The sequence below is a fragment of the Neopelma chrysocephalum genome, unplaced genomic scaffold, assembly GCF_003984885.1.
Source record: "Neopelma chrysocephalum unplaced genomic scaffold, ASM398488v2 Primary Assembly neopelma1_23b, whole genome shotgun sequence".
Classification (NCBI taxonomy): domain Eukaryota; kingdom Metazoa; phylum Chordata; class Aves; order Passeriformes; family Pipridae; genus Neopelma; species Neopelma chrysocephalum.
The window spans coordinates 5,183,645-5,210,133 of NW_020897692.1; the positions used below are offsets into that span (position 1 = coordinate 5,183,645).

The 26,489-nt window shown below is 36.2% G+C and overlaps 1 protein-coding gene and 1 long non-coding RNA gene across 5 annotated transcripts in view; one reads left to right on the top strand and one right to left on the bottom strand.

Moving 5' to 3' along the window:
* The window catches only part of MAP3K7 (mitogen-activated protein kinase kinase kinase 7), a 47,722-nt gene extending 25,559 nt beyond the window's left edge, over positions 1-22,163 (top strand). The window contains exons 12-17 of one of the 4 annotated variants that reach the window (XM_027695073.1): positions 1,668-1,748; positions 8,014-8,078; positions 13,663-13,771; positions 16,547-16,608; positions 17,155-17,270; positions 19,305-22,163. In XM_027695073.1, coding sequence (XP_027550874.1) covers positions 1,668-1,748; positions 8,014-8,078; positions 13,663-13,771; positions 16,547-16,608; positions 17,155-17,270; positions 19,305-19,485 — 614 coding nt within the window. In that variant the 3' untranslated portion in view covers positions 19,486-22,163. Of the gene's footprint in view, positions 1-1,667; positions 1,749-8,010; positions 8,079-13,662; positions 13,772-16,546; positions 16,609-17,154; positions 17,271-19,304 lie in introns of all 4 variants that reach the window. The other 3 variants (XM_027695064.1, XM_027695083.1, XM_027695093.1) reach the window with 3 other exon arrangements.
* LOC113973264 lies at positions 306-25,945 on the bottom strand. The gene is made up of 4 exons (XR_003536181.1): positions 25,568-25,945; positions 24,279-24,286; positions 10,393-10,396; positions 306-317 (listed from the first exon to the last, which is right to left on the bottom strand). It is a non-coding gene; the product is annotated as an uncharacterized LOC113973264 (long non-coding RNA).
* Positions 25,946-26,489: the final 544 nt, after the last annotated feature.

Genomic DNA, 26,489 nt, shown 5'->3' on the forward strand with positions numbered 1-26,489 from the left:
CCAATCTGAAAATTAGGGTAATTGAGTAGTTGCAATTAATAAGGAATTATGTATCAAAATTCTGGCTTTCTTGTGCACCATGACTATTTCATTTTTGTTCTTCATTGTATTATGATTACTCCAAGATCTTGTTTTACTAAATACTGAAGTTACTCATGACATAATATTTACCTTGCCCTAAACACATTTTACTTTCATGTTCTTATTTTAAAGCTTTATTCCAAAATTTGTCTTTTGTATTGTCAGTCTTTGACTGGATGATTGTGTAGCAGATCTCACCCTCAATATCTCTAAAGGTTTCTTAACACAGAAGGCAGCTGTGTACTTACCTGGTAATAACACCATGCTGGTTTTAAAATATGTCAGGACTCACTTTGGTCACTGACACTATTAATGTAAGTTTTTTACATTAGTGGAGATAATGTGGCCCTCATCTTTTTGTAAGTTTTTAGTTTTCCTATTTTGTCTTCCTTAAGTACATAAAGGAAGACAATAATAATTACTATTCAGAATATTCTAATAATTTTTTGTTGTTATCACTGTAGGGTTTCTTTTTCTTGAAATGAAAGTATATATTGAACATACTGGTTTTGGTTTGGGGTTCTTTGGGTATTTTTTTAAGAAATCTCCTAAGGCCGTAGTAGACTACTAAAAATGAGATCAAACCCATCTGACCATAACTTTTTCAGAAAGAGCTGAAACAGCACTGTATTGGTTTTGATTTGGTTTTTCAATCTTGTTAACTGTGCGACAGAAGTAATATGCTGTGAACCTGGAAAAAAATTGTGTGGCTGGGTAAGAATTGGGCTGTTGTTAAATCAAGTCAAGAATTAGTTAATCTTCTTGTTCCAGCTTTCATTAGATTAAGCGTAAGAGTAAATCGCGTAATACACATCACCATTACTTACTGAGATGAATATGCTACAATGTTCTATTTTTGGGAGATGTATTCAGTTTTTCTCTAAATAGGAACTATTTATCTTAAACTACAAAAGTAGCAAAATAAAAAAAAAAGTATGGTTAGATTTTAATTCGTAGTGTATAACATTTCTTGAACATCATTCAAAAATTACAAAGTTGGTAGTGATATCCAGCTCCCAAAACAAAAAAATGTCACTAATGGGACAAAAGAGTGAGCAGCAGGGATGATTGTCAGATGTAATAAGAGTAAGCATTTTTTCAGACACAGATGAGATTTGCTTTAAAAGGAGGTGATTTAAAGAAGTATCTAACCATTAAATTTGTTTATAAAATAGTTTGTACCCAACACTAAAGAGAAAAGGTTATATAAGTTCAGAGAGTCAAGAATTTATTCTGAATGTACAGGTGAACTGAAATAATTTAATTTTTTTCTCTGTTTGGATAATTACATTTGGTTTTCCCTTCCGTGTTGCCATGCTGCTTTCTGTGTTTGACTTTTGTGTTGCTAACTATAACTAATTACACCGTGTTGTAATGATGGCTAGTTCTGCATTTTTTGCTTTTTAACCGTTGCTTTACTATGTGTAAGCATGAGTGGAAGGCAATGCAGTTTATTCTGCATGACACATTTTTGCATGAACTCTAATTTAACCAAGTATATGAAAAGTGCAGTATTAGGAATTTAATAATTTTGCTATTGCCATTTTAGTGTTTTGCATGTGTATTGTATATGTGTATTTTTTCAGCCTATTCCAAGCCTAAACGAGGCCATCGTAAAACTGCTTCATTTGGCAACATTCTGGATGTCCCTGAGATCATCATACCAGGTATCGCAGACCAGGTGAACGGGTCAGTTGGTTAAGATGCCGGAATAATGATCAGACTGCTAAAATACTTCTTGCTCCAGTTGCTGTAGGACAGAACCAGAAATTATCCCACAAAATTTTTCATAATGCTTCTGTAAAGAAAAGCATAGTATTTTATTACAAGCTTACTTATATCAGTAAAGGATTCAGTCTTCTAGTTCAAACTTACTTCTATTGATAAAGCATTTTTTCCTTTATTATCTTGATGTTTAGAATCTTCTTATAGAGCAAATCTATACATGCAGTCTTTTATTACAGCACCTCATTTGGTGAAAATGGACTTAAGTTGAAAAATTCCTGTCTAGGTAATTATTTTGCCCTGATCTTTGTTGTGTTTGGGCTCCTATTTTTTAATCAAATATTAGTAGAACAAAAAACTTAAATACATTAGGTACAGAATTTCCAATCCGTGTGATATTTGTGATTAAAACATTAACACTTAATCTGTGTAATCCTTATATTTGACTACACTGTTCTAGAGCTAAAATGTGTCTGCGTGAGGTATTTCTGTTGTGTTTAAGTAAATGCAAACTAAAATTATTAGGAGAGGCTTCTGACAGGAAGAAAATCAGTATAATCAGGCACCATAGATGATAATTTCACTTGGGACTTTAATGAATAATTCTCATGTATCCCGGGTCTATTTTTAGTTAGTAGCATATCATTTTCCTTTCCCTCTCCATTTTTTTTTTGCAACCAAAGTGGATTTCTTTCTTTCATTTCATACTTCTCAAAGCCTAAAAATAAGTATAATAAATCCCAAACTGTGATACATATACCATTAGCAGTATGCAAGTCACTTCAGAATTATTTGTCACAGACAGGAAATGCAAATGATAGTATCTACTGCTAATTTAGAAATACACTAGAAACTGTGGACCTCTGAGTCTAAATTGGTGTCATCTGAGGAAGTTACCTTGTAAATCTTGATATTTTAAAGTTGAATGCAGAAGATAATTTTGTACAAAAGTTTCTTTCAAATAACTTTATTGAAGGTTACATATAAAAATACAGAAAAAATGGAGCAATACAACCCATGAAAAGAAAACATCTTTGGCATTGAGTCTAACAAATTGGCAAAAGAGTTTGCTAGGGTAGCTTTCCACTCTAACTTTCAAACGGTCCTGGCCTGCAGTGGCATAAATGAAATCCTGAGAGAGCAAGGAAAGCGAAAGTGGAGAGATCTGTCCATTTTCACAGTGTTACCACATGCTGAGAGCCTGTTAAATAAGCTCTAGAAGCTAATGAGTGCCTCTTCTGTGCACACTGCCTGCACATAACAACACCAAGGCTTCCAAGAAACCTCGAAACTTTTAAGGAATGACGAAGTCAAGTTAAATGAAATGCCATGTTGTTTTCACAATGTACGTTATACCAGTCTATTGGTTTCTTCGTTAGGCAGAGGAGTCATTAGAAATTCTTCACCTGATCTATATTAATTGAACTGGACATGATGAGAATTCCAAGATGAATTATTTAGAATACATATGAGAGAAATAGCAACTTATAGAAATGAAAGAAGTTAAAGGGTTGGAGCAAGCATATTAATGAATTTTCTGAAAATTTAAGTCAAATTTTAAGGTGTTTAAATCAAATAAACAATAACGAAATTCACTGTTACTGTTTTATCAGAAGCAACTATTCATAAAGAGGAGGATTAGAGCATTACATAAAGTGAGTTTTGCTGTGACCAAAAAGGAATAGGGTAAAATCCAGGATCATGCACTGTGGCTCACACACTAGCAACTGTTTCTTTTAATAAGATGACATGGGACCATAGCAGATGTGTGCAGATGAATCCCAGGTAGTATAAGCCACTAATCTAATGCAGTTGTGAAAAACTGAAATCTTAAGCTTCATTTCCAGGAAGAATGAAGAAGCACTGACGCTATTTATAGGCCCTTGTTGAATTTTAATCAGGAATTCAATATACTGTTCTGGTCAGTCATATAAAAGAAACATACATGTGCTCTGAAATAATATCGAGAAGAGCTAATAGGATATTATGGAGCGTATAAAGAAGAATCTGAAAGCATGGCTTTTTTTAGCCCACAAAATGAAAGCTAAAAAATTAATAATTATTGTCTATAGATGAATCTCCAGCTAATAACTAGGAAGAGAGAACTGCTTAAGCTAAAAGACAGTATTGGCACTACAGAAGAAATATGTAAATTGTCTGCAAATACATCGGGGCTGTATATTGAAAGTTTCCTGGTTGTCAGAACAGCTTTCCTGTAATAATCCCAAAGCCAGAAAAAATTGAGATTAATCATTACATGACAGGGACATGATTATCTGCCTAGTAAACTAGTTATATTCATCTGTATGCTTAAAGCAGTTATTCAAAAATACCTTGCTCAGTTATTCTTTTAAAAACAATGTATTTCTCACTGCTTTCCTTTTCTTACTTTCTCAGTTCCCCCAAACTGTCACCTCCATATCAATCCCACCCCGTTATGTTCCATAGCACTTCTGCCCCAGACCCAGCTCCTCTGAACTTCCCTGGGCATGTCCCTCGGTGGGGCGAGCAGCTCGTCTTGGTCCTTGGAGCACCTCGGTCTGTGCTGCTGCCGGGAGTTGTGCTGAGCACATGGTAAAGCAGCTGCTGCCCAGAGAGGGGAGGCACCACGCAGGCATGTTACCGTGAGTCAGCTGCTTTAGGGCAGGGCTATTTTAGAAGTATGAGTACTACATCTGCTATCATTGGGGGTTTTCATAATGTGTTGCCTCAACTGCATTTCGTCCATGAACTGATTATGCTACCAAGGTCGTAAAATACACGTTTTTATCAATTAAAGGTAAAATATTGGCAGAAGGGGAAGTTTTTAATATATATTTGCTCTTCTTTCTAAATTAGTACAATAAGGGTGAATAGAACTTTTTGTTCATTTAAGATGCTATTTTGTATTGCTAGCTTACAAACTTAGAAACTGAAAAATGGATCAAATAATTCCTTCTTTGTCTAACAGCATAGCAAGAGTTTGCAGTGGTGGTATCCTGCAATCAGGTAGACAAACGATGTATCAATTCTTTTTTTTTTAATTTACCATGTATATATGGAATAGGTTATAAGCACCAACATTTTTTTATATATATATATATATATATATATATATATGAAAAATGAAAACCCTAGAAAGTGCAAAAGGTTTAAGTAGCTTTATGTTTAAAGAAACAAAAATATCTGAATTATAGTTTGCATACCTTTTCAGTACAAACAAGTCAAACAGCAAACCTTCAAGTACAGCCTTTTCTTCGCTGGCAGTGTTAGACATCTCGTGCATTTAGCATGTGTGCATTTGACTTTATAATTTTGTCATCTGAAATTCTGCCACAGCATTACGATTTTTGTAGCATTGACACTGCATAAATGATTACTCAAGATGGACACGTTTTGTTGAGGATCTTTAGGAAGGGGATAGGAATTATGGATGTTTTAGGTCTGTAATTTTGCTATCTACTGTTAAAACCAGTATGTACCAGAAATCCCACCCTTGGCTTCCCAAATCACTTCATTGTTCTGGAATTCAGATCAATTTTTTAACTTCTTCAGAATGTCTTCTAGCACTGTTACAGTCACTGATCATCCTGCACTGTGAGAGAGGTTTGAGTCTTGTAGGTGTGTAAGGAAGAGAGAGTACTGTGAGTAAATAAGAAAGTGTAAAAGGAGACGCCAGTATCTGTTAAAGGGCAGGGAGAAGAGGTCATAGCTGGTCTGGATGTTTGGCGGTGGGGTGGGGGTGGTGATCAAATAAGTTGTAGAATTTATTTTTGCCTGCAGTATGTGGGGCAGGACATAATGGAAGTTTCCTGCTCCTTTAGAATTTAATTTTTTTTTATTTTAGAAAATAAACAACAGTGTGCAGAATGGTTTTTTTTGAGGCCAGGAAGTATGTTTGTGACATTTGCTTTTTAATCTTAAAATCCTGTAAACTACCAAAAGCCTGACACTGGGCATGAAGCTACTGTAGATGAACTTCTGTGCTTGTACAAATCTCTTAGTTATTATAATGAGGAAAAATTTGTTTTAAATGGACATAGAAGTAAGAACAAGATCATAACTGTGAGAGGAAAGCATAAAGAAGTAGCAGTGATCATTTCAAATAAATATTTTCTGTTGTGTTTTATATTTTTCAATTGAAATTTTTCTTGAATCTGGAGCAATAAGTATTTGTTGATTTGTAGTCTGTTTCTGCCTTGTCTAAGCTATTTGCCAGATGTCTGCAGTAGTTACACTAATTAAAATGGCATTGCCTAGTAGAGCTTGCTCTTCCCTCATGCTACTAAATTGAAGATATTTCATTTAAAGGTGTTCATTTTTTACAACACAGTAGTTTTGGCCCCTTTTTCTCTCTCCCCTCCCCCTCAACCCAAGGCATTTTCTTTTCTTCCTTGCACCCCACCCTGATTATTTTAACATTTTGGCAGCCACGTTCTAATATTTCAGCAACAGATGTGCTGGGTTCTTCAAATTCACAAATGTTGCTAATCTGAAATGAGAATTTCAGATATTTTTGCAAGCCTATTTCAGCTGAGCTAATTTTATAACAGTGTTGTTGAATGAAATGTGCACATAATTTTGTGTCAGTTGTGGGTGGATTGCACATATCTTGAATACTGAGATGAGCTGTGGCAGCCAGATGAAGTATCCATGGCACAGAATTCTATTAAATGTATAATCTTGTTTGTTAAACGATTACATAGTGAAAAAGTTCACTGCAAATGAACAAGTTCAGACATTTTGACATGGATCAGTCATTCACATGATCCCTAGTATCAAAGTATTAAAAATAACTTAGCCGTTGTTGCTTAGGTAAGTATATACTTTCCCTGAATTTCAGAAGCAAAAGATCAAGACCACAGAACAGTTGCAATTCAAATTCATTTGTAGTCAGAGCAAAGAATATATTCCTGTTCTAGAATACTGCTTGATTTTCTTACGTGCTTGTTTCTTATTGTACTTGCTATAAATGTTAGATGATAAAATGTCATGACAAATTGGTAGAGTGACACTGAAAATTTTTTATTGCTGTTTTGTGGTAGTGGGTTCCTACATGTAATAGTACCTATATTTAAAAATTTAAAGGATTATTAAATGTACTGATCAGTATTAAATAGTCTTACATTTTTGTAGTAACTGTTGCAATTCAAAACATGTGTCAGGATAGGCTGTGGAGTCATATGGAAATGATGGTGAATGAGAAGTATCTAAAAGGTTAAAAATGCAATGCCTTTTCCAGGGCTTTGAGTGAGCTGGGTTGGTTGCTGAGTGCAGGGCCGCTGGGCGAGGGGCTGCCACGGCTGCGGTACATGTTTCAGATGCTCCCCTCCAGTAGCAAAGTTACGTAATGCAGAGCTAAGAGCAAGAATTTTGAGCATTGTCAGCTGTTAGTCAGGACATTTTGGTGTTTCCTTTTGGACAGCTGACCTACTCTCAAGAGATAATATAAACAATCACTGTAATAAAAATCAAAGTAGCCAGGGAGATTCTGTTGCATAATCTCCTTTTATTTTTAAGGAGACCTTGTTTCCTGGAAATGCCTTTGATTGCGTGTCAGTGTTAAAATTTAAACTGTTTTATGTAGCTGTCACTGGTGGATAATTGTGAACAGGTGGAAGGAGAAGAGGAAAAGATTACAGCATTGTGCTCCGTAGGTTGATGGTGAGATGTGATTTAGCTGAACAGTCCCCTTTTCACACTTCTCAGAGCATGAGAATAGGACATAGTTTCGTTCCTCTGAAGGAGGCAGAAGACCAGAAGAAAGCACTTTCATTTCTTCATCTTCTTGAGGGGAGCAGCACACAGGCAGAAGTCCTTGCTGTGTTCCTTGAGCAAGCCAAAGAGCAACAGGTTAAAGCTGGCAGCCTGTTATCTTCGCGGTTTAGCTTTTAGAAATCCCCATAACGTAACGCACTTGAAATAGATGTCGTCATCAGCTCCTGCCCCGAGTACTAAGCCTGACCAAATACATGTGACAGAAGATGGTGGAGTAGAGTGCAGCAGCTATTCATGTGGTAGGAGTGGTTATTGTATTAGGGTATACTTTTTGTTGACAGGCCAGCATGTTTTGAGTTAAAATTCTGCAGCTGTCTCTCTCTCTCCCTCTCCCACTTTGTCTCTGTGGATTTGTAGAAATTCCAAGCTCCTCTGCAACAGTCGCACCCTTCTTATTTTGTTCTGAATATATTTCACTGGTTTGTTTTTGTTTTGTTTTTTTCCCAGCAGGAAACGGACAGCAGAGGCGCAGATCCATTCAAGATCTTAGTGTTACTGGAACAGAGTCCAGTCAGGTAATGTGGTTCTCATCACTTCTTTGCCTTTCAGTAAAGTCAGCACCAAATCCATATTGGGGAACTGGTCTGGAAATCTTCACCTTCGATGCTTTTGTAGAAATGATGTGGAAGCTTGGCAGACTGTAGCGTTGCTTGTATTGAATTTAAATGATTCCATGAGGGTAATTTATGAATGAGCTCTAGATGAGAAGCATTTTCTGTATAGTTTATGCAGTATTCAGCATTTTTACATACACATGGTTTTTGTGTACCACTTAATTTGTCTGAGGGCAGATATTACTCAGGAAAGCCTTTTCTTCTCTCTGTATGTAGAAAACAATTGTAATTAGTACTTACTATCTGAAGCAGTTACACATACATTAGACTAACATTTTGCATGAAAACAAAAAGCATGTGCATCACTATTATAAATGTTATTTATTGTCAATCTCTGAATCCTAAATAGTAACTTACAGTAAAATTTCTCCATTTCTTGTGAAAGATTTACAGCAGGGTGTTGTCACAAAGTTTTGTTTTAAAAAAAGACTATTTCAAAAAAATATTTTATAATAACATAGCTCCTTGTCTGGTATTCTAACTGCCATGGTAACAGAAACAGTGGTATGCTACATAACATGCTCTTAGTTTAATGTCATTTTTAAATGAGAGAAGTACAGCTAATTCTTCATTCAGATGTGTTTATTTTGTGTTTTTAATTGCTTCAGTAATTCACAGGGCCTATTTGATCCTTAGTGTGAATGGGCAATTTTGAGATCCCTACTATTAATTGGATGTGGGATACTGAAGCTTAGCATATTCATCAGGTTAATCAGGTTTGCATACTAAACAACTGACTGCAATAATCTAAAATAGGTGGTAATTCTTGGGGTGTGTAGTTATCAGGAAGATGAACATTCGATCCTTAATTTGGTGGAGTATTATAGCCACAAAAACCTCATCAATCCTGTAGGTATTAGTAGAACTTACTATGTACATCTATCAGAAAATAACAGATGAGTCTTAAATACATTTTAATATCTTCAGAGAAGACAGGTTTATTAGAAAGGAAAGAAATGAATCTGCAAAATTGAGGAAAGAAATATATTAGCCTATTCAGTTAATTGTAGAACTAAAATTATGTAAGATTTGGGGGAAAAAAATTAAGTGACAGTACATCAGTTACACCAAATTGTGCTGATTGTATGGATATATTTAATTATAGCTTTTTTTATTTAGAAGTTTTCATTCTGTTCATTTTAATGAATGATTACTATTTAAAAATATAGAATTTCAGCATTTGCTTCATATCTTAATAACTTATAACAATCTTTCTTTGAAAGTTGTTCTGCTGCTTGCATGGATGTTCAAGCTAAATTGTCCTTGTGACCAGGAGGATACAAAATTTTTTTTTTATGTTTACTTCACCAATTTTATATGTGGGTCTGTAGAAGTACCAGAATCACATTTTACTTTCTTGCTTCTGATAGTGTACATATTGGAAATATATGAAGAAGAATTGCCGTTATCTGTTTCTATCTTGCAGTTTTTGGAAACATTATGGTAAATCTGGAAAACATAATATTTTAACAGGCAGGAAAAATGCACTTTCAAAGATATTTTTGCACTGTCCATATAAACGAGTAGTGAATTTTTATCCCCTTTTTGGTGTGAGAAGGGATTGAAAAATCCTGAAGCTAACGCTAACTTTTGATGTACATAGGTTTGTATATTAAAAAAAATGAATGGAAAATGAAGGAAGTAATATGCTTAAAGATTTAAGATTATTCTCTATGTATTTCTATAGCTCTGGACCTCAGTGCCTTGCATTTTTATTAACAATCTTGAACTGCTATCAGTATAGCAATCTACAAATCAAAGCTGAAAAAACATCTGACTAGCGTAGCTCTGGTCAGTTCATCCTATCTCCCCACATGCACCATACCATATATAGGGTATCCTTTCTAATGTGAAAATCCCCTTCCCCCTCCCTCCCTTCATTGCAAACATCCTTCTTCCCCGCATTCCATTCTCCTTTGCACCCACCCTGCAGCACGGCCTTCTTCACCAAGCAGCCATGGCACTGCGTGCCTCTACTCCCGCACCCAGGCTGTGTATGTCCCTATCCCACTCAGAACTGAAGGATTGACAAGGTGCCTCTTTTCTGGTTTTTAACCGTTTGACTGATACACTAAAGCTGATCAGAAATCTTTTTATTGAACATATTTTTTCTGAAAATTGGTGCTGTGTTAATAGCAAATGATTCTGTTATAACTACTGGGTTTTAATCAGGAAGGTTTTCTTAAGGTTTTTCTCTTAAGGTGAAGGAAAACACCAGGCTTGATAATAATAAATATACTGAACTTTGGGTGCTTACCTGAACGCATAGACCAAGACTCTTGTCTTCCTTTTTAATTGCTTGTCTGTTTTAATTCAACCACGTTTTGTGTTTTGTGATTGTATGGATATTTTATTTCTGTGTAGTCTTATAAGAATTTTTTGTGTGGTTTGTATGGCTGCTGATTACTATGTATATGTTGTTGAGACACTTAAGGCACTTTCTGGTATTGCTGCTACTGACGTTCTCGATAGCAGATAGTAATAGAGCTTTGCAGATGGTTTTACTAATCATCATCAACAGTTTAGGTAGGAAAATATGCTAAGTCAAAGGTTTTCTGTCATTGGATCAGCTGTTGGATTGATTTAGTGTTGAGAATATATGTTTAAGTCTGAATTTGCATGAGTTTCTCTAGTACTTGGTGACCTTAGACTGGTCGTTACTCCAAGTGACAGGAGCAGCACTGACACAACTGTCTCTGTAAAGTCAAATGCTACATTTTTGTTTCTTTCCATCCATATATTGTGATGCTTTATTCATTTCTCCGCATAATTTTTTTTTTTTGCACTGATTTGTTTTTTCTGCCTTTCTATTTCCCTGTACATGCATTTTAAACCATTATAGTGTGTCATCTGTCCAGCACTACTGCTCTTGCCTAAACACCTTTGTAACACAGAAACACGTGTGCAGACTCTGAACTGCACATTAATACTTTTGCAGCCATTAATACTTTTGGGGACTTGAAGGAACACAGCAAACTGGTATTTACACTGCATAGAGTCTTAACAGAACTTGAAGTTTTATACAGATACTGAGAAACACATCTGGCATAATCATGCAAGAACTGATCAGATACCTAGTAAGGTATTCATCTCCTTCCCTGTGTACCATGTATTGATTTGGTTGCTTTGATACATCATCTTTCACAGACTGTCTATCTGATTAGAGTATCAAAACTAACTACTACCTTTTTTAAACATTGTTTTGTTTTGGGATTGATGGTTTTTGAGGAAGGGGAGTTGTTGTAGCAGTTGCTGGGCCTTCATAATTCTTACAGTTTACTTTTAAGTGTAAAAAAATATATTAAAGAAAACCATGTACTGTGTTGAACAGTTGAGAAGCAATGTCAGAATGTACATGCCCACATGCATGCAAGCTAAGTGGGATAATTTGGGGGATCTGATATTGTACAGATGACTCATTCTCTCTGTGAGATTGTGAAATTTGTCACAGATGCGCATTCATTTTTTTTCTCTCATGCTGAGATAAAATTCACAGATGAGGCGATGAGGAGACAGGGCTAATAATGATGATTTCTTTAAATTGTGTTGCCCACTTAAATTAAACTAGGACATGGGATGTTATTCCTCAGAGCACGTGAGCTTTTCCAGACTGCAAGTCTTCAAGAAGTGGAAGCTAAAAGCTAGGAATGCCACATGAGTTTGACTGCCTGGAAGAGAAGATTTGAGAATAACTGCTAAAAAGTCTATTAAGCATACTGAGATACCTGGAGGAAGCAAGGATGAAAGGATACTGGTGAAGGGGTAGCAGAAACTGATTGCTAAAGTACAGGCGCTGGTTTACCTGTCAGAGGGGCTGATATCCAGGAGACCTAAAGCATCTCACTCAACACACACTCAAACACTGAAGTTTAACTGGTGTTCAGTTTTGGGAACTTCCCTTTGGCTTTGTAGTACTTTTTAGATGTGCCTCCTGTAGGAATCCTTCATTTCTATCTCTAGTTATTTCATCTAAATAATGTTATCAAGGAAATTTTTTTTTTATTTTTTTTTGTGTTGATGGACCAAAACAAGTTGAGAAGTTCATGTAACTAGAGTAGTTCTCAGGTGCCCTTTGCTATCAACTGTAGATACTCAACAAATCTCTTTTTGCTTAGAGGACTCACATGCTGTTAAAAGTGATCTGTCTTCTGATCTTTCACATCAGCAGGGTGTGTTCATCGATTGTATCTGAGGACACTGACAGTAAGCTCAGCAACTTAAATCTTGCTTAATATCAACTAAGACACCAACACAAAAGCTTTTTCAAAATGTCTGATGCCATCATCTTGAAATATCCATCAGATTATTTTAGAGTAGTTTATTGCCCTGTGTCTGGCCATTAACTTAAAACACTAAATGCTTAAAAAACAATACGAAAGAAACACTATGCAGTCAAAATAATGGATCTTGCAGTGTGTAGTATCTTGTTACTCTGGATTGTTACCTGACTGAAATCCTGGCTTTTTAAAACTTAAATTAAGGTAGGATATTTGGAAATCATAAAGAATCATAAAGAAATATGGTTTCCAGGAAATGTGTATTTGAATGCTTCTTTTGAAAAATGGAGACATTTAATCATTTCATGATAAATACACCATCTTGAAAGTAGTTGTATTTTAGTTGCATCTTTTCTTTTTACTTGATTTTTTTTTTTGCAAAACTCATTGGGGCTTATAGTCTTAAGTCCTTTACTATGTTAATTTTATGTCAGTGAGGGGGTATATGAAATACAAACATACATATTGTAAATAATTATTCTGAAAAAGAAGCTCAGTAGAATAATGAAATCTGTATTATGTTTTTGTGCTTTGGTAAACAAAAGGGTTGGAGAAGTCAAACGGTGTATAAAAGAACATCCTAGAGAATTTTGATTTAGTTCTTATTTTGCTGCATGAGGGACAATGTACTCATTTTCTGATTTTTTTATTTCAATTGATTGATCCTTTTTGATTAAACATTTATTTCATGTTTTCTGAAGATGAATCACATAACCTCTGAGTTAACAAAAGAACCATAAGAAAACTGTAGATTAATATGCTGCAGTTTAGTGCAGTTACTAAGCCATGTTCCTTTAGCCAAATGTAGTTTCACTCATTGATTAAGCATTGGAAACAAACTATTTCTTCCTTTCGTTATGGAGTTGCTAGATTGCACTGAATGGTGGTGTGAAAATTCCTAGACATGTTGTCATGCTTTTCTGTAAAGATCTTGAACACATTGTTCAGCATTGCATTTACTATGCTGAGTAGCAAAATTGTATCAATTTATTTTACACAGTACAGATGGAGTGCAAATAGGGATGAAATTATCCCTGCACTGCATGTAAAGTTGATCAAACTGTCAGGACAGCTTTCAGGGTAAAAGCCTGGGGAGGAGGGTATTTTGGAGGTTTGTAGGTTCAGATTTCTTCCATTTTTTTTCTTTTTAATGAACTTTTCAAAAATCTTCTGTTAACTTGTCATTTTGTTTTGTTTTGTCATTTCAGGAGAGTAGAAACAGCAGTAGATCATCTAGTCCTAGTGTGAGAATGATCACTACCTCGGGACCAACCTCTGAAAAGCCAACTCGTAATCCATGGACACCTGATGATGCAGGTAATCCTTTGTTCATTACTTAAATTTTTGCCTGTAAGAAATATAAAATATTTATTTGATTGTGGTTACTTAGACAATAAAAGTAAGCAATGAAAGTCAAGGTCCATTTTAGTTCTGCTTAAATTAAATCATTACATTACTGACTTGTTTTTCATGTGGGCTTTGAGAACACTTTTTTATAGATTATATTGAGTTACATAAACTTGTTAGTATTTTGCTTGTAAGAAAGTACTGTACATATGCAGTGGTACTAATATTTAGTGAAGATCTTGTTAGCACCAGTTTTTTACTATAGTGTGGTTTTGGAAAATTGGAGGAATAGACATCTTGTTACATTTTAGTCTTGTGCATTCATATTATGAATGTACATTTAAAACTTTTGTTGCTCTGAGATCTGGAGTGAAATGCTGTGTAGGTGAGTATCAGGAATAGGTTAATTCTGTTTATCATCTCCATTGTAATTTGCTTATGCAGAATGTACATGTGTACACAAAATTACTGTTTTTGAATGAACTAACGTGTCTGCAGAAATGTTGTAAATACTTCTACTCTAGCATCACTATTCTTTTGTTATGAAATAGGATTAAGAATGAACATAATTGAGTAGTTCAATTCGGTTTTAGAAGTCATAATGCATTCCATAATGAAAAGAACCAGTATTGGACTGCATGAAAACAATGGATCCCACAAATTCCTTTTTAGAATATAAATAAAAATTATAATTTTGTTACCAAACTGTACATATTGAATCTTAAACTTAGACTCAAGCTGGTACTTCACAGTATGTCAAATTCTGAAATCTTTTTACTGTGATCCATTTCATCTGGCTGATCAGTCACGTTTATTCTTTTCCTCTAACCAAGTACAAAATGGAAACTCACTTGTGGACTAACTCTTGCATAGGCATATGTATATATACATACATTTGTATGTATATATGCACACTTGTATTTTACCAAATATAAGGTGATTATGTAAGACTTGTACTTTGGGTTTTTTCCCCCTGCTTTACTGGGAGGAGGACATCATACTCTTGCATTTAGCTTCTGTGTTTTCTTCTTTCTGTCCATTGTTACTTTGCCTGATCACATTCTGTGCCCTATCACTCATAATTTCCCAAAGCCCTTGCCCATTGCTACAGCCCTGTGCCTTCTTCTACAGCATGGATCCTGAGTTTCTTTGGGCAGTGAGCACTTATGGGAATTGCTGCCTCACATGAAAGCAAGGTCTTACCTAGTCACTAGTTCATTGGGAACTGAAAGCTGCTAATCCTATGCCAGTGCAAGGACAGTTTGTGCCACATCTTTGTTCTTAAATGCAGCACACACTAGAGCAAAAGTCAGGTCTGTTTTCTTGCCCACAGAAATCCCTCACCTTATACTCAGGTAAATACAGAATGTGCCATATGTATATTTTCTTGTTAGGTTTATGCAGTCCATGAACAAAGAATTGTTTGAGTTTCTAAGGAGAGAAATAATTTTGGTTCTCTGTAAAAGAGGGTACATTTTTAATTTAATGAGGCAAAATGATAAAACAAGGATACAGCTGAATCTGGTCAGTCACAGGAAAAGTTGCGGTTCTGTGACACTGTTGAAAGGCTTGAGAATGTCATCTGAAGTATTTTGCATGTATTCATGTATTTGAAGCATTGCAGTGATGCCTTTGTTTTAGCAGTATCCATTTACAGCAACAGTCTAATGTAGGGAAGGACTTTTTATATTGATCTCATTTAAGATACTGTAGTGATTAAGTCTCTGGTTTTAGGGTTGTTTTCTTTTCCTTTTTTTGTTTTTACCACCTTCCAATTTCCTTACAAGCATACACTTAACCACTTTTTCTCCATTCCCACCCTCTTATTTCTGTTTCCTTTTGAAGCTGCTCTTGGAGATAGCATAGTCTTTGAGGGCAACACCTTAGTTTCTCTACCACGACTACTCTGTGGCAGGTGCTTTTGGGGTATGGGTAAGCAGCCCCTTTTTTTTCCCACCTACCCTCCTCCATATAATCCTCTAGTAGCAATAATGCGGCTGTAAAATCAGTAGTTTCTCCATGTGTCTTCACTCTATGTCTCTTAAAGCTTAACAGTAACCTTGTGATCCCCAGATTCTGGGCTACTAGAAGATAGGGTCTGTAAGAATTCAGAAACATGTGAAATCTGGAATGAAAGCACTAGAGAAATCTGGAGTAACTGCAGCATAAAAAGAGAGCAGCCCGGCCCAGGAGGCAGATTGGGTTCCATGCTACCCACAAAGTATCTCTACAGAGCAGAGAAGATGTCCTAGAGCATGTTGTGATGAAGAAACTTAGAGACCTCACTGAGAGCAGGTTTCAAAACTGAGCAGGAGGTTGTGCTTATTTTATTTTGGCAGAGCCGATTTGCACAGCTTCTAATTTTAAAGTGATTAGATGCATGGGCTGGCTGGCTGATCCTTCATAAACAAGAATGAAATGGCAATTTTTTTATAAACAGAAATGATTGCAAACTGTACAAAAATAGTATTTTTAAAATCTGTATGCTGTTACATGGCTTCTAGAAATGTAGGTTGATAACCATAATCTTTATTTCTTCTTGGTGTGGTAGACCATACTTTTGAATTTTTAACTGTCAGAAAAACAAAATGATTCATCTGCCTTGGGATTGAATTGCTGCTATTTCCATCTGCCTGTCCACATTCAGATTGTGTTTTGTGAAATTACTTAGAATTCTTGTTTTTGTCCTATAAGAATAGAATAAACTCTTGAAAATACATTAAAATTTTCTTGGTATTGTTACAGAGACCAATGGGTCAGATAACTCCATCCCAATGGCATATCTTACATTAGATCATCAGTTACAGGTAAAAAATAGACACTTTATTAGATTCTTAAGCTTGCATTTCATTCTAATGTGTGACTTTTGGGCTGCAAAATATAGTGCCACATATTTACCTGGGTTTATATTCTGTCTAATTTTTGACCAAGGCTAAAAAAAATATATTACGTAATCTGAGATTGGTTGACTCAGATTTGATCAAGCTATTAAAAACAAGCCCTGGGAAACATGATTCCTAAAACCAAATGTAAGCTAAGTTTGACTGTCAAAATAAGACATTATTTGCTTGAGTGTTACTGAATTAAATTGTTGTATACACTTTATTTGTTGTATGTGGGATCAAACACTACTTTGATTTTTGTGACAGGTGTCAGGTTAAAAACCACAGATTTGAGGTTTGAGTCATCTTTGACATTGGTGCAGTAACGTTTTCCAGGGCATGGTTTAACACTTATTTTTAAAAGCTTACCAGTTTTTAAAAGATGTTATAAATACACTGCAGAGACATTCTAACACACTATTTACTAAGATATCAGTTCATTAGCCTTTAACTTGTCTGATTTATTTTCAGCCTCTAGCACCGTGCCCAAACTCCAAAGAATCTATGGCTGTGTTTGAGCAGCACTGCAAAATGGCACAAGAATATATGAAAGTTCAGACAGAAATTGCATTGCTGTTGCAGAGGAAGTAAGTAAAATGTGGTTTACTTTTTCTGTTCTTTTGTGTGGTTTTTTTTACACAAAGTCTGTTCTCTGTGACTGTTATATCTGGCTTTATGAAGTAACATTTCATAATTATTGTCCAGCCTTAATCTCAGAAATACTGAGCTGCTCAGTACAGGTGAGATAGAGCAGATAATTGAAAGTTTTAATCAGTGTCAAGACACTTCTTCTGGACAAGTCCTAGATAAGTCTGTGGCACATCTGTATTTGTGACAAACTAGTAATGTTTGTTTGTATCATATCAAATGAAAGATCTGGACTGTTAAAGAACCTTGGAATTTTATTTACAATGCTGTCCATTAACATGTTTTCAGTTGTAATTTGTAGATAATCACTTAGTTAATGGATTGTAGAATTTTTAGTAATATGTCAGTGTTACTCATTTTGCAGTTAGTTTTTATCTTTATCTGACTTTTGTCAAGCATTGCATTTACAACAGTATTATCAACACACATTTTATGTTTTTCTGCCAGGGGTTTAGGACCTAATACTTTGACCTTTTTATGTACCTTCTCCTTGTGCACCAGAAATAAACTCTTTCCTCTTACATTATGTACATGTGTAAGTGAAGCAACTGCATGTATTTTTGTATTAGGGTGAAAATTATTGCTGATTCAGAACTTGAGTTCACAATAAGTTCTGTTGTGCTCTACTTACCCTTTCTGTTTCATGATGGTGGGGAGCGGTTCTGAGAGGTCACAGTTCTGAGAACTCCCATGCTAGACCAAGTTATCAGCTTGTTACCCATCAGTGTCTGAGCCACTGCAGGCAAGCAGTTGTTAATAGGGGGCTTGCCTTGGAGTTTATGGATTAGTTAATGAGAAAAATGTGTTGTGTAAACCTTTTGTACGTTAGAAATAGCATACAGAATGGGGGGAAAATGTTACTGTAAGTTTGAACTCCTATCATATATTCACTTTTGGCTTAGTATCCTGAGAACAATTTGATTTTTTCACATGCAACTGGAATTTTTAGACTTGATGAGGAGATACTGAAGCTAGACTGAATATCTTAATTTTGATTTTATTTGTGTTATTTTTAAGGGTCAATAACTTATATAAAAATGTGTTTCTGTTTCAAAACTCTTAATTCTCTGCTTTTAGATTCCTACTAGGGTTTTTTTGTAGTAATTTTGTATTGACATTTCTTCCAAACTGTTTTTTCTTACTCAGAATGTAGTTGTCCATGGGCGTTAAAACAAAAAATAGTGTTGTGATGGATGAATTTAATGCTGGTTAAGGTAGTTATTAGTTCAGCCCTCAAAGAATTATTAAGTTTTCTTCAACTGTAATTACAAACAGTATGGCAACAATTAATTAACATGAACTTTCTCCTTTACTATTTTGTTGCAAAAATATTGCTGGCAGCTTGCCTTCTTGTTGCCTTGTAAACAAATAGTAAAACAAACTGCTACATCAGTTTTGCAGAATAAATTATAGCAAGTTTATCAGCGTGTTTGCTCTTCTAAAATTGCTGCTAAAAAACAATGTACATTTATGGTGTAAATTATGTGAAATGCCAGTTACAAAAATAATTGCCTTGATTCTGCTTTTCCACTGCTTTCATAAGTTCAAGTACAAGTAGAAAATAGCACTTCACTAAAAAGTTATGAAAAATTACTGCAATTTTGTATTTTAAGTTGTCTTTAGATATTTAAAATGTGCATATACGCAAAATTAGAGTTGAATATATATATGAAATTTTATGTGGCTCCTTAGACGTTTTGCTGTGACCTTTAGAACTATGTCTGAAAGACATTATCTAAAGGACAATTTTAGAGCGTATGTCTTGCAGCTAGTTTAAAGTTTAAATGTGGACTTGATTTGGAAGAGAATTTTTTCCCAGACTACATTAAAGAATAAGACTTTTTTGGTGCAAAATATCACCACCTGTGAGTTCAGATTGATAATCATTTACTGATTTGAAATATATGAAATCATCTACACACAAATAGAAATAGATTATAAATTACAATTACTTTTTTTTATTATTATTTTAGACAAGAACTAATAGCAGAACTGGACCAGGATGAAAAAGACCAGCAAAACACATCCCGTCTGGTACAAGAACATAAAAAGCTGTTAGATGAAAACAAAAGTCTCTCAACATACTATCAGCAATGCAAAAAACAATTAGAGGTCATCAGAAATCAGCAACAGAAACGGCCAGGCACATCATGATTTCCTGGGACCTTTCAAATGAAAAATATGCACAGAAAAGACTGATTATTTTTTTTTTAATTGTTATTATTATCCCTTATTAAGACAGCTCATGAGTGTTAGCTTCTTGGTGTGATCTGTACTTGTCTGCTACACTTAACATCATTTAATTTTCTTTTTCCTATGGTGGACATCCAGTTCAACAGGTTAATCGAATAAGGTGAGAAAACAATGACTTGAATTAACCAACAGCCCTCAATTTAAAGCAAGAAGAGTGGCTGCTTGCATGCTCCTTGTGTGAAGGCTAGCCTAACAAGTGTTAAGGAGGCTGCTAAATTTTAAGACCTTATTTTTAGTTTTTGGTGTTACCTCGATAAGAGAAAAAAAAAACCCAAAACTTTCCTGTTTAAGAATGGTTTTGTTCCAGTGTCTCATCTCATACTATTATTATGATGATTGTTTTCAAGACTTTAAACAGGCTCCAGGCTGCAGAGGTGATCTTGGCTGACCACAGTAATTCATGATGCATTAGTGATGCCTTTACCTGTAGACATAGTATATTTTTTCCACATGCAAAATGGTAGGCAAACTGATGCCAGCGTCCTTGGTTCAGTGCTTGATAGCCCTGCATTTTGACTAATATGTTTCTTGTAATCTTGCTTTCATAAAATATTTGAAGTAAAAGACTGTATTTTGTTTACTTTCTTGGGGTGAATGACATGCAGTTTCACTTAATTACCGGGCAAAAGTTATGAAGGTGATTCATTGGGCAGAGTTAGTCCCTTGTGTAAAGAGGAAGAATCAAAAATGTGTGAAAGCATGTTTTAAACCTTTAAAGCTTTTGTCCCTCTAGCATCTTTGGATGGAAATTCAGAAAGAAAATTATTACAAAACTTGAAATACTTGCTCCTTTTATGTTTTTGCTCCCTTATTCGTTTTGTTTTGTTTTTCTTACAACTTATTTGCTGAAAAGCATTTACCATAAATGTAAATAAGTTTGTTTTAGATAAGGAGAGAAGGGTTTGGGGAAATGAATTTATTTTAAATAGCAAATTATGAAATGGAGTTGAGTGTGCAAATAGCGGAAGCTATTAAGAACATGAGGGAAATGGCTTAGATCTCCATCAGGAATCTCAGTTATTCTACTCATTTGAACATAGTTCAAAAGAAGTCCATCACAGAATGCCTGCTGCCTCTGTGACTGAAGAGTTGCATTTAATGAACTCAAGCAGAATATGTAATGCTCAGTGTTGTTATTCACCATTATTACATGGGTGAAAATAACTGCTTGTTTTACATTGCAGATTAATTACTTGGATTATGAATTAACTGGTACAAAAATGAGGCACTTCTAAATATAATGATAAGTTATTCCTTGCGTAAGTTCTTGAGGTACCCAGTTGTGGGCGGGATTTTAGTAACGCTCCTCTGCAAAAGAAAAGTAGAAAATTGAAGTTTAGCTGTGGAGCCCTCCAAATAAAAGAAAGGTAATCTGAAATTTGACTTACACGTATTTCAAATAAATGGTTATTTATAAGAGCCCATGAGCAGAACTTGGAAAAACCTTAAGGGTAAAAACTTCACAGTATTTTCTCTTTTCTTTCCTGCCTACTTGATAAAAACCATTAGTACTGTTGTGCTTATCTGTGAACAGCAAAGGTGATGAACAATGTACTAAACAGTGTCATCCTGTCTTGAAAATAAATCTGTTTTTGGCAAACCTTTGGGAGTTAGAAACCCTTCCCTCATTTTATTTAAATAAAGGAAGGGTTATCATTTCCAAAACCTGAGCAGATAATTTGATTAGTTAGCTGAAACTGATATTGGGATCAACTTAAGGGCACACATATTTATAGCAAAATGTAATTGGGAGAGAAAATAACTGTAGTATTAGGAATAGCACAAGTTATCCAGAGCATTGCTGTTCGCATACATCTGTCCATCTACCAAAATGGAGACACTCGATGATCAGTAGCTTACTTAACATATGCTGAAGCATTAAGTAGAGCAGATAAATACTGATGCTCAACTTCAGATGCATGGTTGATAATTACCTACGCAAAATCATTTACTAGGACAGTTTTTACATTTCAGCGTCATAAAACAGATACGCTTAGGGTAAATCAGTTTGGTATGTGAAAAGTCACTTTATGGCAAGGTTTGAGTAATGGTACATAATACAAAAGTCTGTTCTAGCAGTTACTTATGACTTTTCAGGGTTTACATTATAAAGGGTCTCAGATTGTAAAATAAGTGCTGTGCTACTGTGCGCTGTCGGCTCCATTCAATAGTTAGGTTATATTGCTCTTGTAATTTTCAGAGGGAATTTGGAGTTTGACCTTTTGCCTTCAAATTGTCCCTTTCTTAATTCCACCAAAAATGAAAAAAATATTTGCCCAAATTTCTCACTGAAGATTTCCATGTGGCAAAATTTGTGTATCGTAACAAAAAAACTTATAAGGGTAGAACAGTTTAACAGCTTAATTTTCAGTGGCCTTTATTGTTTTCATAAGGCTCTTGGTTTAAAGTTGTTTACAAATATACTTATATTTTTCTGTTAAAGTATCTGGACTGTTCAGGAACTTTTTTCATGTACTCTTTTGTCCAGTTAAAGCTGTTCCTCTAATAATAGAGGTGAAACATCTAGTTTTGGCTGGGCATTGCCTTCTCAGAAAAGGTAACAGGCTCTGCTTTTTGTTACAGTATGTGTTCTGTAAGATATTGTGTAATGGAAAGTATGCTTCTGTACACTATACAGTTCTTCCAAAATGCTTTTTTAGGCTTTTTGGTTTGTTATTTTTTCTGATGAGGAGTTGAAGATTGTAATTCAAAACTTGTACATAAAATGGTGAATGATTTGATATGATTCAGGAATGAGCAGTGTGGCTTTCTGCTACAGGGTTTTATTCCTTTGTCAGGAATTAATTAGTAAAAGCTGAGAGCCTTCCACAAACATGTAGTGATGCCTCAACACTTGCTGCAGCATCCGTAGTCTCTGATGGAATCCCACACTGGGTGGAAGATGATCATTGTGCAGTTGTTCCGACTGCTGAAAAAAATTCTTCTGCTATGAGCTCGTCCCTTCCTGTGTGCAGAAGTAGGGTGTAGGATGAATAGTCCTACTCGTGAGTATCAAGATATTTTAAGAATGCCACGTCTTCCTTGTGGATGTTCTGCAAAGAGATACGGTCTCATCTTCCGTTCTTCAGTTCAGACAAATTCGATTCCCTGGAACTTCTCTATTTTGTTCATAATGGATTTTACGTGCCTCTCTGTGCCACAGAGAGAGACAATCCCCTTGGCTGTTTCATTGCCTGTGAAGAACATAGAATTGTTCTTCAGATCTGTTCTGAGGTGTTTTGAACAACTCAACTGTTTCAGGTGCCCTGCTTGTAACCTGCAGGTAAGGTTTGAAAGGGTAAGGGAAAAAAAAAAGTGTGGCATACTCAAGCCCTCACAATACAGATATCCCTGGTGAACTGGTTGAAGAGGAGGATCTTATGAAAGTAAAAGCTGTGTACATGTATATGCACACATAAACACAGTTCATACCTACCTGAAAGGAGGTTGTATCCAGGTGAAGGTTGTCTTCTTCTCACAGGCAGGATGAAAGGACATAGTCATAAGCTGCCCCAGGAGAGGTTTAGGTTGGACATGAGGAGGGATTTCTTCACAGAAGGGGTGATTAGAGATTGTAATGGGATTGTAATGGGATTGCCCAGGGATGTGGTGGAGTCACCATCCCTGGGTGTGTTTGAGGAAAGAGTGGCCGTGGCACTTGGTGCCATGGTGTAGTCGATATGGTAGTGCTTGGTCATAGGTTGGACTCGATCTCAGAGGTCTTTTCCAAACTAATTGATTCTGTGATTCTGTGTAGGTGTAGAGAGATACACATGTTGAATCAGAATTGATAGATATCTTTTTCTTTCCAAAATCAGACCTTTCTGTAGTTAACTTTCGTTTACTTTAATAATGTCACTAGCTGGGTTATGCTCTACACCTGTGAAGATCAAGTTCTTCCGTAGAGGCAGATAAATACAGTTGTGTGTATTTGAGACTGCATCAGTTATATTCTATGCCCCTATAGCAGTTTTCAGCTTCTTGCAGGGACAATTCAGATCTCCCACTGAACTTGGAGAAATTTGCTACAAATGTTTTGACTTTGAACCTACATCCTGACTCTGGTCACAGAGGGGTACTTAATGAAAGAGCAAAACTGAATTTAGACCAAATAGTTTAAATTTTTAGTTATTTATAAAATACTGTCTTAAAATACTAAGACACTACTAATCATAGGGCTTTAACTTAAACAAGCGTTCATGAAAAAATGTTTTTTATTCATAACTGTGTGCTTTACACTAAATAGCTAAAAATCTGAGATACCCCAAGGGATACAACGGGCTTGTGTTTGCATAATTACAAATGATTTGATACCTGCCTTCTAACTTGGATAAAGGCAGCCCACCTACTCCTACACACAGGAACTATTACCTTTTAAGGGTGGGTGAAGAGGATCAGATCATAGAATCATTGAGGCTGGAAAAGATCTCCACAATCATGAGTCCAGCCTTTGACTGAACACCACCCTGTCAACTAAACCATAGCACCAAGTGCCACGTCCAGTCATTTCTTGAATGCCTCCAGGCACAGGGATTCCACCACTACCCCAGGCAGCCCATTCCAATGCTTAACCACCCTCTGAGTGAAGAAATTCCTCCTGAGATCATTGCATTATAAGAAGGTTAAAGCATATTCAGCTTTGTGTGAAGCAAGGGGTAGCAGGTGGAAGTACCCCCACCTCCTTTGTGTGAGACCACAGCTCCTGGCCAAGGTTGGGGGAGAGGCAGGGGATAATGCAGCCCCACCTGTGTCTCCCCAGCAGTGTGCAGACTGCATGTGTGACTTTTGGCTTCTCTTGGACCTGTTTCTGTCCTTAAGCAGTGAGTGGTCCCTGTATCAACATGAATCAGAGCGTTATGATCAGTGACACCTGGTCTAGTTGGAGGCTGTCATTAGCCCTGTCTCCCAAGGGTTGATGCTGTGTCCAATTTTAACTTACTCATCAGTGACTTGGATGAACATTCACATGTGGACTGGTGGAAATGCAAGGGTCTTCCCTTTTCCTGACCATGCTTTTCCATCCTACTGGTAATGAACAGGAGAGGCTATGGGGCAACTGCACATAGGCTGCTCTCCTCTCATATTTAGGCAAAGGACTAAGGAGTGACTTGCATTCCTATAACCTGTGGGCTCAGCATATGGGATGGGACAAAATCTTAGTTTATAGCAGAAATTGGAAAAAAAATCCTAGTTGTAGGGAGATTGAAGATCATATGATCTTATATGATCTCTGCCCAGAGGGTGGTGAGGCACTGGAGCAGATTGCCCAGAAGAGTTGTGTGTGCCCCATCTCTGGGAGTGTTCAAGACCACGTTGGATGGAGCTCTGAGTAACCTGCTCTTAGAACTAGATGATCTTTAAGGTCCCTTCCAACCTGAACCATTCTCTGTTGAGATGGATATGCCTATTTAGGTCTGTTTCTCTCCTTTTTCATGAGTAGTAGCAATGTGGACTTCACATGTTGGGGCATCTTTGAGTGATCTGCAAAGCCACCATGACTGTCCTCGTAGCTCCTGCAGTGTGAAAAGGGAGGTGGCCAAAAATGTGCTTAAGAAAAGGAGAGCTGTAACAGTTCGTTAGGATACATGCCCGGAATAAAACAAGTGCACAGATATTCAAACACACAAAACATCTTTATTACAGTGAAAATAGTAATAATAACAATAAACTTAGTGAAAGAACCAAAAACTAAAGAGATACAAAATAACTACCTTATCGTGTGTTCTTAAAACAAATACTATGAACAGCATTCAATACGGTGTAATCTTAACTAATAAAAAGGGATGCCAAAAAAGGGATCTTAACACTATATTATGGATAACACGATATTGGTTAGTAAAGGGGAAATTAAAGGAAAAAATACTATGATATTAAAAGGGAACAACTTATTCAATAATAAAGGGGAATTAAAGGGACACTAAAAGGATTAAAAGGTTAAAAAGTTAGTTCTCTCGGTTGCTTCCTATCAAAAAACTGTGCTTACCCACACAGACAGGCCAGGGCTACCAGGATCTGCAGCAGCTGGTCGGTACCCATGCTTAGCAGGCGTCCCCGCGGAGCAACACAGTCTCAATGGTAGGGTGAGTATCGCTCAACTCAGCAATCCTGACACCCCATATTTATCAGTTCCACATTATACTACGTAGGGCCAGTACGTAGTATAAGGTGATGCCTGAATGGCAGCCAAACACCGCCTAATCATTACCTAATGGCAACAGTCTGCGCATGCCCTACTTGTGGGGCAAGGGGCGAGCGACCCCTGCCCACATAATCTTCCTCCCACCATCATCTTTCTCACCCCTATGTATGACCTCTACTATTGTGTTTCAAGGGTAGATGTATCTATCTTGCAATATGTAGCAAAACCAAGGAAGAACTCAGCTCTGATAATAGGGGATATCAGGCTGACTTGCTAAAAAGCACAATGGACCTTACAATTAGCTTGTGCCATGAAGTTACATTGTACCATACTCTAGATGGTTTCACATCCTAATATGATTCCTTTCTCACGCCTCTATGCTCCATTGATCATCTAATTCAAAAGTACCCCCCTTACAAGAGCCCTTTATGCAGCTTTGCTGGTGTCTGTACAGTAGATGTTTAAGACTTCTGAGACTCCTTTCCAAAAACAGGCAAAGTTGCAATGATTAGACTGTAAGAGGGAATAAGTCCTCCTATCATCCAGGAATATCCATATTTCTGAAACCAGTGCTGTGGAAGTAGTCCTGTGAGCATCTTTGTTTTCCAAGGTCCCAGAGGAGCCTGCCTGTGCCTGTCACTGGAGGACTCCTCAAGCAGATGTCTCCAAAAAGTTAAACCTGGTACGTGCAAATCAGATTCTTATTAAAGTTTCTTATATCATCATTGTCATCATCATTAGCAATGTGGGTAGGGCATAGCCAGGA